Source organism: Alternaria arbusti (genome assembly GCF_024043155.1).
Source record: "Alternaria arbusti strain BMP 1465 chromosome Unknown scaffold_2, whole genome shotgun sequence".
Taxonomy (NCBI): domain Eukaryota; kingdom Fungi; phylum Ascomycota; class Dothideomycetes; order Pleosporales; family Pleosporaceae; genus Alternaria; species Alternaria arbusti.
Window position 1 is genome coordinate 2,191,781 of NW_026249942.1, and position 12,074 is coordinate 2,203,854.

General features: G+C 52.7%; 6 protein-coding genes across 6 annotated transcripts; 2 read left to right on the forward strand and 4 right to left on the reverse strand.

Annotated features, from left to right (window-relative positions):
- Positions 1–47: 47 nt before the first annotated feature.
- On the reverse strand, positions 48–1,514 carry J4E86_002333 (uncharacterized protein; the record flags this gene model as incomplete). The annotated part of the gene is made up of 1 exon (XM_051442893.1): positions 48–1,514. One exon carries the CDS (start codon positions 1,512–1,514, stop codon positions 48–50), a length of 1,467 nt encoding a protein of 488 aa, XP_051306481.1.
- A 228-nt stretch (positions 1,515–1,742) lies between these two features.
- Positions 1,743–2,296, forward strand: J4E86_002334 (uncharacterized protein; the record flags this gene model as incomplete). The annotated part of the gene is made up of 3 exons (XM_051442894.1): positions 1,743–1,813; positions 1,860–1,910; positions 1,957–2,296. 3 exons carry the CDS (start codon positions 1,743–1,745, stop codon positions 2,294–2,296), a joined length of 462 nt encoding a protein of 153 aa, XP_051306482.1.
- Positions 2,297–2,657: 361 nt separating this feature from the next.
- On the forward strand, positions 2,658–3,509 carry J4E86_002335 (uncharacterized protein; the record flags this gene model as incomplete). The annotated part of the gene is made up of 2 exons (XM_051442895.1): positions 2,658–3,134; positions 3,204–3,509. The coding sequence occupies 2 exons, from the start codon at positions 2,658–2,660 to the stop codon at positions 3,507–3,509; spliced, it is 783 nt and encodes a 260-aa protein (XP_051306483.1).
- A 157-nt stretch (positions 3,510–3,666) lies between these two features.
- Positions 3,667–5,172, reverse strand: J4E86_002336 (uncharacterized protein; the record flags this gene model as incomplete). The annotated part of the gene is made up of 3 exons (XM_051442896.1): positions 3,667–4,193; positions 4,250–4,364; positions 4,417–5,172. The coding sequence occupies 3 exons, from the start codon at positions 5,170–5,172 to the stop codon at positions 3,667–3,669; spliced, it is 1,398 nt and encodes a 465-aa protein (XP_051306484.1).
- A 1,245-nt stretch (positions 5,173–6,417) lies between these two features.
- Positions 6,418–7,095, reverse strand: J4E86_002337 (uncharacterized protein; the record flags this gene model as incomplete). The annotated part of the gene is made up of 2 exons (XM_051442897.1): positions 6,418–6,635; positions 6,693–7,095. The coding sequence occupies 2 exons, from the start codon at positions 7,093–7,095 to the stop codon at positions 6,418–6,420; spliced, it is 621 nt and encodes a 206-aa protein (XP_051306485.1).
- Positions 7,096–7,730: 635 nt separating this feature from the next.
- On the reverse strand, positions 7,731–9,362 carry J4E86_002338 (uncharacterized protein; the record flags this gene model as incomplete). The annotated part of the gene is made up of 4 exons (XM_051442898.1): positions 7,731–8,179; positions 8,227–8,769; positions 8,816–9,125; positions 9,228–9,362. 4 exons carry the CDS (start codon positions 9,360–9,362, stop codon positions 7,731–7,733), a joined length of 1,437 nt encoding a protein of 478 aa, XP_051306486.1.
- Positions 9,363–12,074: the final 2,712 nt, after the last annotated feature.

Below are 12,074 nucleotides of genomic sequence, written 5' to 3' on the forward strand. Positions count from 1 at the left end.
GCTCGGACTTTTATATGTAAATGTAGCACATTTCAATGCGTCAACGATCAGGCGGCAGCACTAGCAGCAGCCGGTTCTTTCGACACAGCTGCTGAATTTGTATCCTTGGTGCCGTTTGTGGGTGTCTCCTTGTTGGGCTCATCGTCCTCCAACCCCAGCTTCTTGAGGTCCACGGCCAAAGGATCAGACTCCGCTGTGCTTTCTGTAGGGCCTTCATATCCAGGTGGTGGCAACGCCCATTCAGGCAAGCCAGTCTCATAGTCCCACTTCCCTTCTTCACACCTGTATCTGCGCGCGTGCAGGTAGATACCCAACTCGTGCACACCCGGGTCGCTATACAGGTCTGTATCGCACACTTTGCATTTCTCCCCGGTCATTCGCTCCGCTTTCCTTTTGTTGTAGGCATCGACCATTTCGTCGTGGTATGCGACTGCATCGGCGACTTCTTCCTTGCCCATGCGCGAGAGGCGGGACATGATGTCTTCGTCGTCTTCGTCTTCGGATTGTCCGCGGCCGAGGGTGGGGCCGAACACGCGCTGATTGGCGTATATGGGGTCGTTCGATATGGGATGGCCGAGGAACTGGAGGTGGACGCGGAGCTGGTGGGTGCGGCCTGTTACTGGCATGCAGCGCACAATGGAGTAACCGCGGAGTTTCTTCCACGGCTGACCGTTGGGGCCTGTCTCTCCATCCTGCTTCTCGCCATTATTTCCGTCGTCTTTGGGCGGGTAGTATGCCAACCGCTTGAAGACCGTCTTCGCTTCCTTGCCGTTTGCGCGCACGCGGTTCAAACCGAGCTTCGGGCTGATCTGTAAGATAGGCTTCTCGCAGAGGATCTCTCCTTCTGGGAACTCGCCTACCACTCGCGTGATGTACTCCTTCTTGACCGTCCTCCCTCTGATTTGTGCACTCAGCTCCTCTGCCGCCTGCTTGTGCTTGCCAATGAACATAATGCCGCTGGTGAGCCTGTCGAGTCGATTACACGGCAACGGGTTCCAGGTATAGCCACGGTCGGCCCTCATGATCTCGATGATGGAGTTGAAGTTGTAGCGGCCGGCGGGGTGTACGGGCATGCCGGCGGGCTTGTTGATGACGATCATGTTGTCGTCTTCGTGGACGATGCCGATGGGCTGCGCGGTGCACGGAGGCTCGTGGCGGTGGAGGGTGTGGGATATGACATCGCCGTTCTTGACTATCGTCTTCGTGCTCGGGACTGGCTGGCCATTGATAACTACGCGACCCTCTTCTATGGCCTGCTTGTAGTACTCGGCTGGGCGGTCGCGGAACTCGCTAGAGAAGATGTCGAGAATTTCCCTGCCCCGCCATCTTTCCTTGCAGAAAGTATTGTATGTGAAGTGGTAGGGCGTGACCTTGCGCAGGCCATCTTCGAGGTAGTATGGGCGCGGCCAGGGATCGCAGGGCGTGATTGCGACGGCGGGGGGCTCCTTCCAGGGAAATTTGTCGTCGGGCAGGGGCGGGTATTTGTCGCGCGGGGGCGAGGGCACTAGGGCCATGGAGGGAGAGCCTGTGCTCGTCTTGGGCACAGGCAGGCGGCCCTTGGAGGCGAGGTATGCGAGGATGCGCGGAGAGGGCGCCAGAATCGCGGGGGAGAGTGGTTGAGGTGCGTGTGGGAGAATTCCATGCTGCGCAAGCCGAGGCTGATGGGTGACGCAGCCAACTAGCCCGTCGACTTCATGTCCGAGACGCGTCTCCCTCCAACACCAACCACAAGCAGAGACAACATGGCACAGCAGGCATTGAAGTCGCGTACACGGGGCGACTACAAGTTTCAACTCGAATACAGGACAAGATGGTGCGTTTTCTCGCGCGAGGCCCTTGTCGGTACTGACAGTAGGAAGGAGCGACAATGACATGTACCACCACATGAACAACAGCGTCTATTACTATCTGTATGTCTTCAATACCAAATGGGATACTGATACTGAATATTTGCAGATTTGACTCCGTAGTCAACACATACCTCATACAGCACTGCTCACTGCACCCGCCTACCTCTCCACAGATCGGCCTCGTTGTACATTCGCACTGTGATTACCTCGCCCCTGTCGAGTTCCCCTCCGTCGTAGACCTAGCGTTACGAGTCAACAAGCTTGGGAAGAGCTCCGTCACGTACGAGATCGGCGTCTTCGAAAGGGGTCAAGACGAGGTCAAGGCCGTCGGCGAGTTCGTTCACGTCTTCGTGGACCGCGACAGCCGCCGACCTGGAAAGGATGGCATGAGTGACCAGCTCAAGACTGGTCTAGAAAAACTGCTGGCGGAGAAATCAAAGCTGTGATATACCTTGGCATCAGAGCTGCTGAGCTATGCATACAACAACACCCACAACCCAGCCATGTTGGCTGTATGGGGACCATTCCTACAGTCCTTGGAAGAGAATCGATTACGATTCGCCGTCAACCGGAATCACACCAGATATCAGCGAAGAGACACAGGCGGGGTATCGGTTAGCCATACTCCGGCAATGTATACCCGATACTCCAATCCTGCATTGCGTTCAGTTGTCTCCAGCACTAGAGATGGGGTTGCAAGACATACATCCTCACACCAAAGTCCAGCAGTTCTTCTCGCATCGTATTGTCTTTACTTTCATCCTACAGCTCAAATTCTCAGCTTCGACACCTCAAAGAGACAACACCATGTCCATCTCCGCAATCCAAGGCCCCGGCATCCTCTTCGTCCGCTCCCGCATCTCCCCTTCCGCCAACGAAATACTCTCCGAGCCCACTTTTCTCGCCTGGTACGACAATGAGCACATCCCTGAAGTAGTTTCTACATCGGGCGTCGACTCTGCTTTCCGCTTCATTGATATCCACAAGTCCGCACCTATTGGCAACGAGCAGAACCCGAAGCCATTTCTGGCATGTTATCCCATGGAAGACTTGGCCTTTACGCTGGGTGATGAGTTCAAGAACATAGGGTTCAGGAGTAGTGCGCTGCCCGGTAGTGGTGTGATTTATGATTTGGCGGATATGGATGTTAGTTACCTGGGTATTGTGGGTAAGACACCGAAGAGAGAAGAGGGCGAAGGAGGTCGGCCGAAGTATGTGATCACGTCAGGTATTCGACCTGAGAAGCAGCCAGCAGAAGGACAGGTCACTGCGTTCTTCAAAAAGGTATGTTCTTTCTGTGCCACACACACTGAGTGTTTTGAAGGAGGGTCAATACTGATATTGGTGTTCTAGCAAATCTCCACACTCGAAAAGTCGCCAGACTACATGCGCACACTCCGCTTCAAACTCCTCTACGCGAGGACGAATGCGCAATCCCGTGCTCTGAAGGGCCTGCCGACAACAGATGAACCACATCCCGAACCCTCGACCTGGCTGGCTATGCATAAGTTTGCGGGCGTACCTGACGAAAACTTTGTGAAAGCGCTGAGTGATGGTGTGAGCAAGGCTGCTGAAGAAGGTGGTTGGGGCGAGACGGAAATTGAGACGCTTGTTTGGAAACTAGATCGTGTGCATGGAGATGGGAAGTTCTTTGAGTAAGACAATGGTAGATTCGAGTTGGCAAGGATAAAGTTGTTCTTGTGCGATGCAAATGATGAATGCGTCAGAGATACAAAGCAGTACGTGAAGCGCTACAGATACCCCGTATTTCCCTTCGAACCCATTTCTTCTTTTTACGGTACATGATCAATACCACTTAATGCTCATGTCCATGCTCATGATCATGATCATGGCCGTCCCCCTCCTTCTCATCCCACGGATGCCCCTCACCAACACCCTCCCACGGATCACCCTTCCACGTCATCCAAGTCTGATGGCCGCTAACATTCGCCTCCAACTCCCCACACCTCCTCTGCTCCCAACTCTCTTTCCCTGCTACAACAGCCCAATGTTTCTGCGCCCTGCCCGCCCAGTACTTCGCCCGATCCTCGATCCCGAAACTACTCCACGTATACGCCAGGATCTCTTCGTACTGGGGTAGTTCGGTTAGGAGCCCTTCCTCTTCTAGGTGCTCAATGAGTTTGGGGAGAAGGCCGAGAAGCTGCGGTGAGTCCTCTGGGTCGGTGGGTAGAACGGATTTCAGCGCTTTGATCTCTGAGAGGCGGTCGTTGGATGCCATTATTGCGTCGTCGTCTGCGGTGCATAGAGGACAGGTGCAGGTGAAACCGAAGTTTGCTTCTATAGACTTCACGCGACGCCGGCGAGCACGTCTTTCAAAGCCATCTAAGCAGTAATTAATTTGGTATTTCCAGTCACATCATTGTGAGGTGGTCACTTACAGCTTCTCGTGATCTCTTCTCCTGGCTTAATGTCCTTGAGAGCGAAGACTTCAAATGAGAGGGTGTAGTCGTCAAAACGCCATAGAGTGTTAGGTCGACAAGCATGATTGATGCGCTGTATTGAAGTTAGCATATATTTAAAGGCAAGTCTATCGGTCATGACTTACCGCAGCCTCGGGAATAACTGCCAAAAGCTGGGGCAGCTCGTCAACCCATGGCCATTTCACAGCAATGCCGTTCGTCACGACAATGTCTTCGACGGTGCCATCCACATTGACGTCCAATCTCTTGACCATCTCTCTAGTCTTTTCCGGCAAATGATCGACTGCCTGCTTCAACACGAGCTGTGGCCTCGGCATCTCCGGTATTTCCAGTATCTGTTTAGCGACGAACAGCACAGGAGTCTGCACGATCAAACTCTCGCCTGGAAAGATCCCGGCGATATCTTTCTTTGCAAACAATGCTTTTCCCTTCTCTCCCGCGTATCTTACCTCCCACATACCCATCTCTTCTCCCACCTGACCTTCCATGCCTCCAATGCTCATGCCAAACGTCTCCATCGTCACGCTAGCCGCGACCTCGGGGCTCACAACAAAGCTTATTCCGCGACCGTTGTTGTAGTTGGCATTGGTGTAGGCACAGAATGTCTGATGAACATCTGATCCTGTGCTCTCGTTCTCTTTACTGGGTAGTACGATATCTACGCATGTAGGGTGATGCGTCCATGGAAAGGTATCGGAAGTGTAGCCATCCTGGGCCACGGGACAAACTGTTGAAGGTTTGTTGATAAGGCCGTCTTGAATAACGGGACTGCGTGCTGTATAAAACAGTTCCGCCCTGGTAGTCGACGCGCATAGGAGTGCGGTCGAGACAGCGAGATAACTGGGTAGGTGCCGTCGCCGCGGCCATGTTGCTGTGACCATCTTCCAAGCTCTTTACTGTGTACTTTCTTATTTTTCTCAAAAGATGCCGAAAAGATAAAGAAAATCAAAGAAGCAAGACGTTAACATCTTCGACGTCGGAAGAATTAATCGCGCGAGATAGGAAGCCACGTTTCACGAGTAATCACGAGTAATGATCTCCGAAACCCCTGTTGCTGAAACGTGCTGGCTGCTTGGCGGTTGCGTTGCGCCTGCATCTAGATTGTCTTGGGGATGCATGAGGCCAGTGAGGTTTGGGGCTGTTACCGTCGTTTGATGAGATAGATGATCCGGCAGAGTGGCTGATGTGGGGATGACTAGCTTCAGCGCCGGGAGAGTCGGTTGAATGGCGCACGTGAGCTGTGAGAACATCGCGCCTTCCTACCCTACCGAAGCGAGATCCTCATCCGACGGACCACAACTACATCGTATGATTTCCATGGTGTGCTCTGAATCAATTTTCGGCGGGTGCGATCATCCCAACGGACCTCATGTCTGGCAGGGGCAACATGCGCACACTGTGAGGTTGCGTCTTGAGGGCTGCGCTTCGACAGCGAGGTTCTGGCTTGCGTAGGCCAAACAAACGTCAGAGACGATGATATGAAGGTTTTACCATCTCAAGTGGGTTTAAAATTCTCTCAAGCACAATGGCAATCACGACCTCTAACAAGCTTCCCAATTGCTTGTAACGCGCAACAAACCCTCGCAAGTATAAGGCACAAGCTGGAGCGCTCTCCACTCTGCAGCCTAAGTGCACAACCAGCGCCCTCAGTATCTAACATGCCTTCAAGAGATCCGCTCCATGCTCGCGTCATAGAGCTCATGGACGTGACTTCTAATCTGATCATCGAAGAGAAGAACCAGCTCGCGAGTAAGTCGTCCAAGCGTTACTGTCCCCTTCCGCGGACGCCTAGTATACAAGAGCTAATATGACCAGATGATCTACGCTTCATCATCACCGTTGTTAAAGGGTACGTCGATACCAATCCACTATCTTTGAATCTGGCCCTGGAGTGTAATACTCATGGCGAGTTTCGCATGCTCTTCGTTCGCGATGATCAGTTCATCTTGGGGAGGACCACGAATACGCGCAATGCGGCATTGGATGGTTTACGACGGACAGTGGAGGAGTTGATTGATGTGTTTGTATCGCGTAACTCTGTCAAGCTAATGGTATAATCGGTACTATCAGATGAACCCTACCACATCTATTCCTACAATTCAGTCTCCTTGCAACCTCGACATGTACTACCTCCGCATCTTCCGCCTGTGATGCTCGACCAGATCCTTCTCGAGCACCATAACAGCGTCGAAATGATTCTCCCCGACAGCCTTCGCAATAAATTTCTTCTCCTCCTTTCCATCCACATACAGGCTCGCCTCCACGGACTCTCCGGCTCTACTGCTGATGATCAAGAACTCCTTCTCATCCCTGACCCCGAAATCAGGTTCGTATATGGCACGACCTATCAATTCATTAGTATCATAAAACACCGCCAAACTTGGACAAACGCCAAACTCACCAACAGCCATCTTGACCGCCCTCGCTAACCAAGCCATGGCGAGCGCCTCTCGCTTATCAGGTACCGTCTTACCCTTCTGCTCCGCTAGGTTTCGTATATCCCGCGCCGTCTCCTCGTCTTCCTTGTCTCTCTCCCACTCCAGCTCGCATTTGATTCTTGGTCTGATGTTCATGCCGCGGTCCATGTCGGAAGATTTCCATGTGAAGTGCTCGTGTTTCCAGTCGTTTGCTGCTGTTCTGAATGAGCGGTGTTCGCGGGTGCGAGCGATTTCTGCGGGGTTGTCGACAGCGCGGATGTGCGTGAGATAGTGGCTAGATGAAGACGGTGGTAAGACTTTGACGGTGATGTGGTATGTCGGTGCGATCAAGGCTGCGCCGTGGAGTTGTGCGGGGCTGGTTGGCATGGTTGCGCTTCGGGTGTTGGGAAGTATGCGGCGATTGGATATGTTGGGATCTGCCAGTAGTCAACAGTAGTTGGATTGGTGTGAGTATTAAAGTCAGAAACTCATAGTAGCCACATAAATAGTCCGCTCAGTCAGTGAATTTCATTCCTACTAGCTGGCTAGTGAAGTGTCGCAAACGCTATGCGAACGCGGCTTCAACAATGCACAAGCTTGCACTATATTCCATGTCTGTTTGACAGCTAAAAAGAGCTTCAAGCATCGTGTAGTTTCACATTCCATGTCCCACCTCTTGAAGTTGCGAATCGCGATGCTTGCTTGACAATGATAACTGCGGCATAGAAAGGAGATGATCATTTCACACGACGCGTTATGTGTATTTGATAAAGCAAGTTCTTAGTCAAGTACTAGACTGTCTGTAGGGTTGCCTATTGCGGAAAGATACGTCCTACAGTATCTTATATAGAGGATACTCATTCCTCACAGAGTAAAGAAAGTCGTAATGACATATCGTGTAAAGCCGTTGAAGAACGTTCACCAGTGACGATTCTCAGAACCTACGGGTTATGCTAGTCCCACGCCGTGCCATCATCTGAACCAGTACTCACGCCATAGGGAAAAGCTACATGGGGCAACTCCTAGTACCTGCCGCCTGGTGGCGGTTGGCCATACTGCTGCTGACCTGGGTATCCACCGGGGCCTCCTTGGGGCGGTCGCTGCTGGCCATACTGACCTGGTGGAGGTGCTTGTTGACCGTAGCCTTGTGGAGGTGCGCCGGGTGGAGCACCGTATCCTTGGGGCGGATGCTGACCAGGTGGAGCACCGTAACCCTGGGGTGGCTGCTGTCCATAGCCTTGCGGCGGCTGTTGGCCATAGCCCTGGGGTGGCTGTTGGCCGTAACCTGGAGGAGGTGCGCCATACTGGCCGGGTGGTGCGCCGTACCCGCCAGGTGCTGGGTTGCTCTTCTCGTCCTTCGAGTCGTAGCTTCGATCAATGGCACCGAGAAGAAGCTTGATGATCCAAAGATCGGGTGTAAGATCGACAGGAGGGTTTGCGCGCATCATCTCTTCCTGTTCGTTCTCGAAGTCTAATTCTGCGTGAGCACAGGTCTAGTCTGGATGGTATGAGACTTACTGGACGTGCAGTCAACCATGGGGCCAACGTCGGGTTCCTCATCGAGTTGACTGAGGAATTTCCTAGCAGTCACATCGTTTCCTACCTGAGCAAACTCAAAAGCGACTGCACCACGGCCGTAGGGCGTCGACTGAAGATGTCTGTAGGTGTCCCTGATGATATCAAAAATCAAGGTTGACTTCTCACCTGCAGGCTGCCCGTCGGTGATGGCAATGACCAATACTGGCTTCTGCATCTGTCCTGAGCGTGCCTTTGGGAGTACTATCTCATTGATGACCTTCTTCTCCATGGAGGTACCCATGGGTGTGAGGCCCTTGAAGTTGACGCCACGCATGATCTCTGCGACCTGAGCCTCAGTCGCGACGCCATCTTGGAGAGGCCGACCCTGTTGGTCGCGAGCTCCCGAGAGATCGGTGTTCATGCAGCGGACAGAGATGCCATCGTTGTCAAAGAGAGTTGCAGCGAACGAGACTCGGTCCAAAATAAGGCGCAAATCTGTGATACGGCTGCCTTCCTCTTCGAACTGCATGGATCCACTGTCATCTAATGGATGTCAGCTTGATCACGATTCTCGAGCTGAGAAAATTACCGATGTATAGCACGATGTCGTAAAGCGCTAGTTTAACAATGTCATTGGCAATCTCCTTCTGGATCTTCCAGCGCGAGATGACTTGATTGATCTTCGCGGGCGCTTGTTGAGCAATCTGGTCAATATGTTGGCAGATCGGGAAGTTCTGGAGGCCCTTCTCTTGGATGCAGGCTTGCAGAAGCTGCTTGTAGCCCGCGATCTCAGCTGGTCCGGCCTGAACCTGTTGGGGAGGGGGCGGGCCGCCGCCATATCCTCCTTGTGGTGGAGGTGCGCCATACTGGCCCTGCGGAGGCTGTCCTGGTGGTCCACCCTAATATCACGTTAGTCTCTGCACAGATCTTCGCGGAAAGTCACTAGCTCTGCGCCTTTGCTCATACGTGGGTTTGAAAATCGAAAAAATCTAAATTAGTACGAACATTCGGTTGGAAAGCGGGCTGCTGGCCGTAAGGTTGGCCATATTGCTGCGGCGCCTGTCCATAAGCGGGTTGCTGTGGTTGGCCCCATTGGCTTTGCTGCTGGTAAGGCTGTTGTGGTGGTTGCTGTCCATACGGCGGCGGGACCTGTGGCTGATTCCATTGCGCGGGGGGCGCTTGACCTGGTTGTGGGGACTGTGGGAATGACGATTGAGAATATGGAGATGAAGGCTGTTGTCCTGGCGGCGGTGGAGGGGGTCTGCTATACCCTGACTGCCCTTGTGGATATGGTGAAGATGCGCCATATTGGGTGGGAGCTGCCGGTTGCGCAAAAGGCGACTGCGGCGGCGCATACGAACCAGGACGCGGAGGCATAGGAGGACCAGGCTGTTGTTGTTGCGCATAAGGATTTGGCGCCTGCCCGGCGTTGGGCTGATAGGCAGTATAGCTAGATGACATCTTGCTTGATAGAGGCATGTGTGGCTAGGTCCAGGAACGAAGTGTGGCGGAAAAAGTCCAGAGTGGATGCCGGGCGTGCGATAATTTATTGGTGCCAAAAGCAAGTGGAGAACTAGGGAAGAGGCTTGCGAATGCCCAGTCTTAAGTAGCGGGTAGGGAAGGGCGATGACGACGCAGAGCAAGTGACAAGAGAAAGAAAGAGCTTTGGGCTTACCCCGGGAGCACCGGCACCTTGGGCACCTGGATACGCTTGATACTGTGGCTGTCCAGGCTACGTTGCATTAGTGAATCATTGCCAACATCACCCTTCACTTGAAGACTTACGTAGCCGCCTTGTCCACCGGGCGGAGGATAGCCAGATGCAGCCTGAGCCGCCTGCATCTTAGATGCGAGCTTCGCCTGGTTAGCTATGACGAAGGTGGGGTGGAGGGGTAGCTAAGGAGCTGGCGATAACATACACCCATCTTTCTATTGCGTGTAATGGTTCTGTTGCGTGACAGAGGATTGAGAAAGTCGGACAAGGCTGATTCTCGAGATAGGATTTGACAAGGTTGAGATGGAAGGTCAGGTTATAATGTATGCCTTGCGATGTTGGCAAGAGCCGAAGCTGACGTGCTTACCTGCTAAGCCCCCGCCGGTGCACCGCCCTAGTCACGTATTGGTTAACGCCACATGGCCATTGTTCATTGCACACCAACACCGTGGCTGTTTGTTATGAAATGTGGGAACGCGTGAGGCTGTGCCTTCGGATAAAGTGACGAACGAGCGGGGCATTATCAGGCAACCGGATTTTGTACCAAACATTCTTGAGGCATGTGAAGCTGGCGTTCAAGGACCCTGCTGCGCCTCCACTCGATCCGACCGACAGTTACAAGTGCATATACATTTGCACAGCGCCCGCAGCTTATAAGGGCAATATATGCGCATGGGGTTTTAAGTTTTGTAATATTGTGCGTTCCAACACGCTCATGTTTGGATCGTTAAAGCATAGCAAACGTTCAGAATCTTGGTGTGCGCCGGTGCATCTCAAGAAATTCCAGGTTCCGCTCGAGGTGAGCTCGGGATTTTGGACGGTGTCACTGAATCAAGGCACTAATTCTGCTTTCGCTAGAATAAATGGGGTCGAGGTACTCAAGCATGTACGAAACCACATTGTAGCCCATTACACTGCTTTGGTGGTTATCTCATATCGTTCCAAGGTGGTTTCGAAGTAGTTCGCTTTACTTCCCACGCTGATCTCGTAACCATCGAGCGTTTCAGGCTCACTCAATTCCCCACTACGCTCTGCTGCGAGAGCATCTCCAAGTATCGTACCAAGCTGAGCCTCATCTAGAACGTTCACTCGATGAAAGTCCATTAGACTCGGGAGACCGCAGTACTTGAAGCGAATCTTCTTGCTTAGGGCCGAGCTATGCAGACTTCCATGGTCTAAGATGAAAGCAATGCCTTGAACTTCGTAGCGTGTCTCTGGTGGAGTGCAATGGTAGTCCTTATATACCTCCAACACTAGGGCGTTGTGCAAATCCGTTGCGCCGGTGAATACAGCAAGTCTTGTACCTTCGGCCAAGATTTGCTGGCCTGAGAGATATGTTATGGGGTGAGTGGCCTCGCCAGTGTCGCCTTTCTCTGCGACTCGTTGCATCGAGGCCCAGCAGTCTTTTGTGTTCTTGGTGATCGCGGAAGACATTATATCAACCATGCTGCAACATAGATTTAGATGGCCTCGGCTTTGTCTAGTCGCTCGATGTCGCGACTGTTGGGTAAGCGCATTGATGAAGGCTCTTTGAGACAAAGCCACGGCGGCTTCACTGGAAGTCACCATCCGGCTACCCAGCCAGCGGTACTTCAGAAAGTTGTTGAGCGCACCCGTACGTTCCGGCCCTGCATTGAGACAACTTACGGCGTTCTGAACATCTGGTGGTAAGGAAAGCTGGACTCCTCTCCTAGTATGATACCAGTACTCATATCGATACGGAAGGTAGAGCACATCTGTAGCGTGGAGAAATTGTAGCGATGCAGTTACCTCGAGCCCTCGAGCCAGTACAAAGCTGCTATCTCTAGTACCCGGTGCCACCTCAAGACTATATCTTGCAATGTCTTCGCGATCCAGATTCAGTACGCGACGGAACAGATTGAGAAAGTCGCGCTCTTTCCACAGATCCGGTTCCCCACTTTCGCATTGGTTTTGCAGCAGACTTACGAACAACTGCTTGGTCGATAAGTTGTAGTCGGGTATGAGACGATGCGAGGTCCTGGGATTCTGAGAGGCAAGACCCAGCAGTGCATATATCTTGTCGTGAATAACGCTACACTTCGACCTGGAGAACGATTCGATCAACCACCGAAGCTCGAACGCTAGCGGCCAATCCCAGGCGGTGAGATACGGT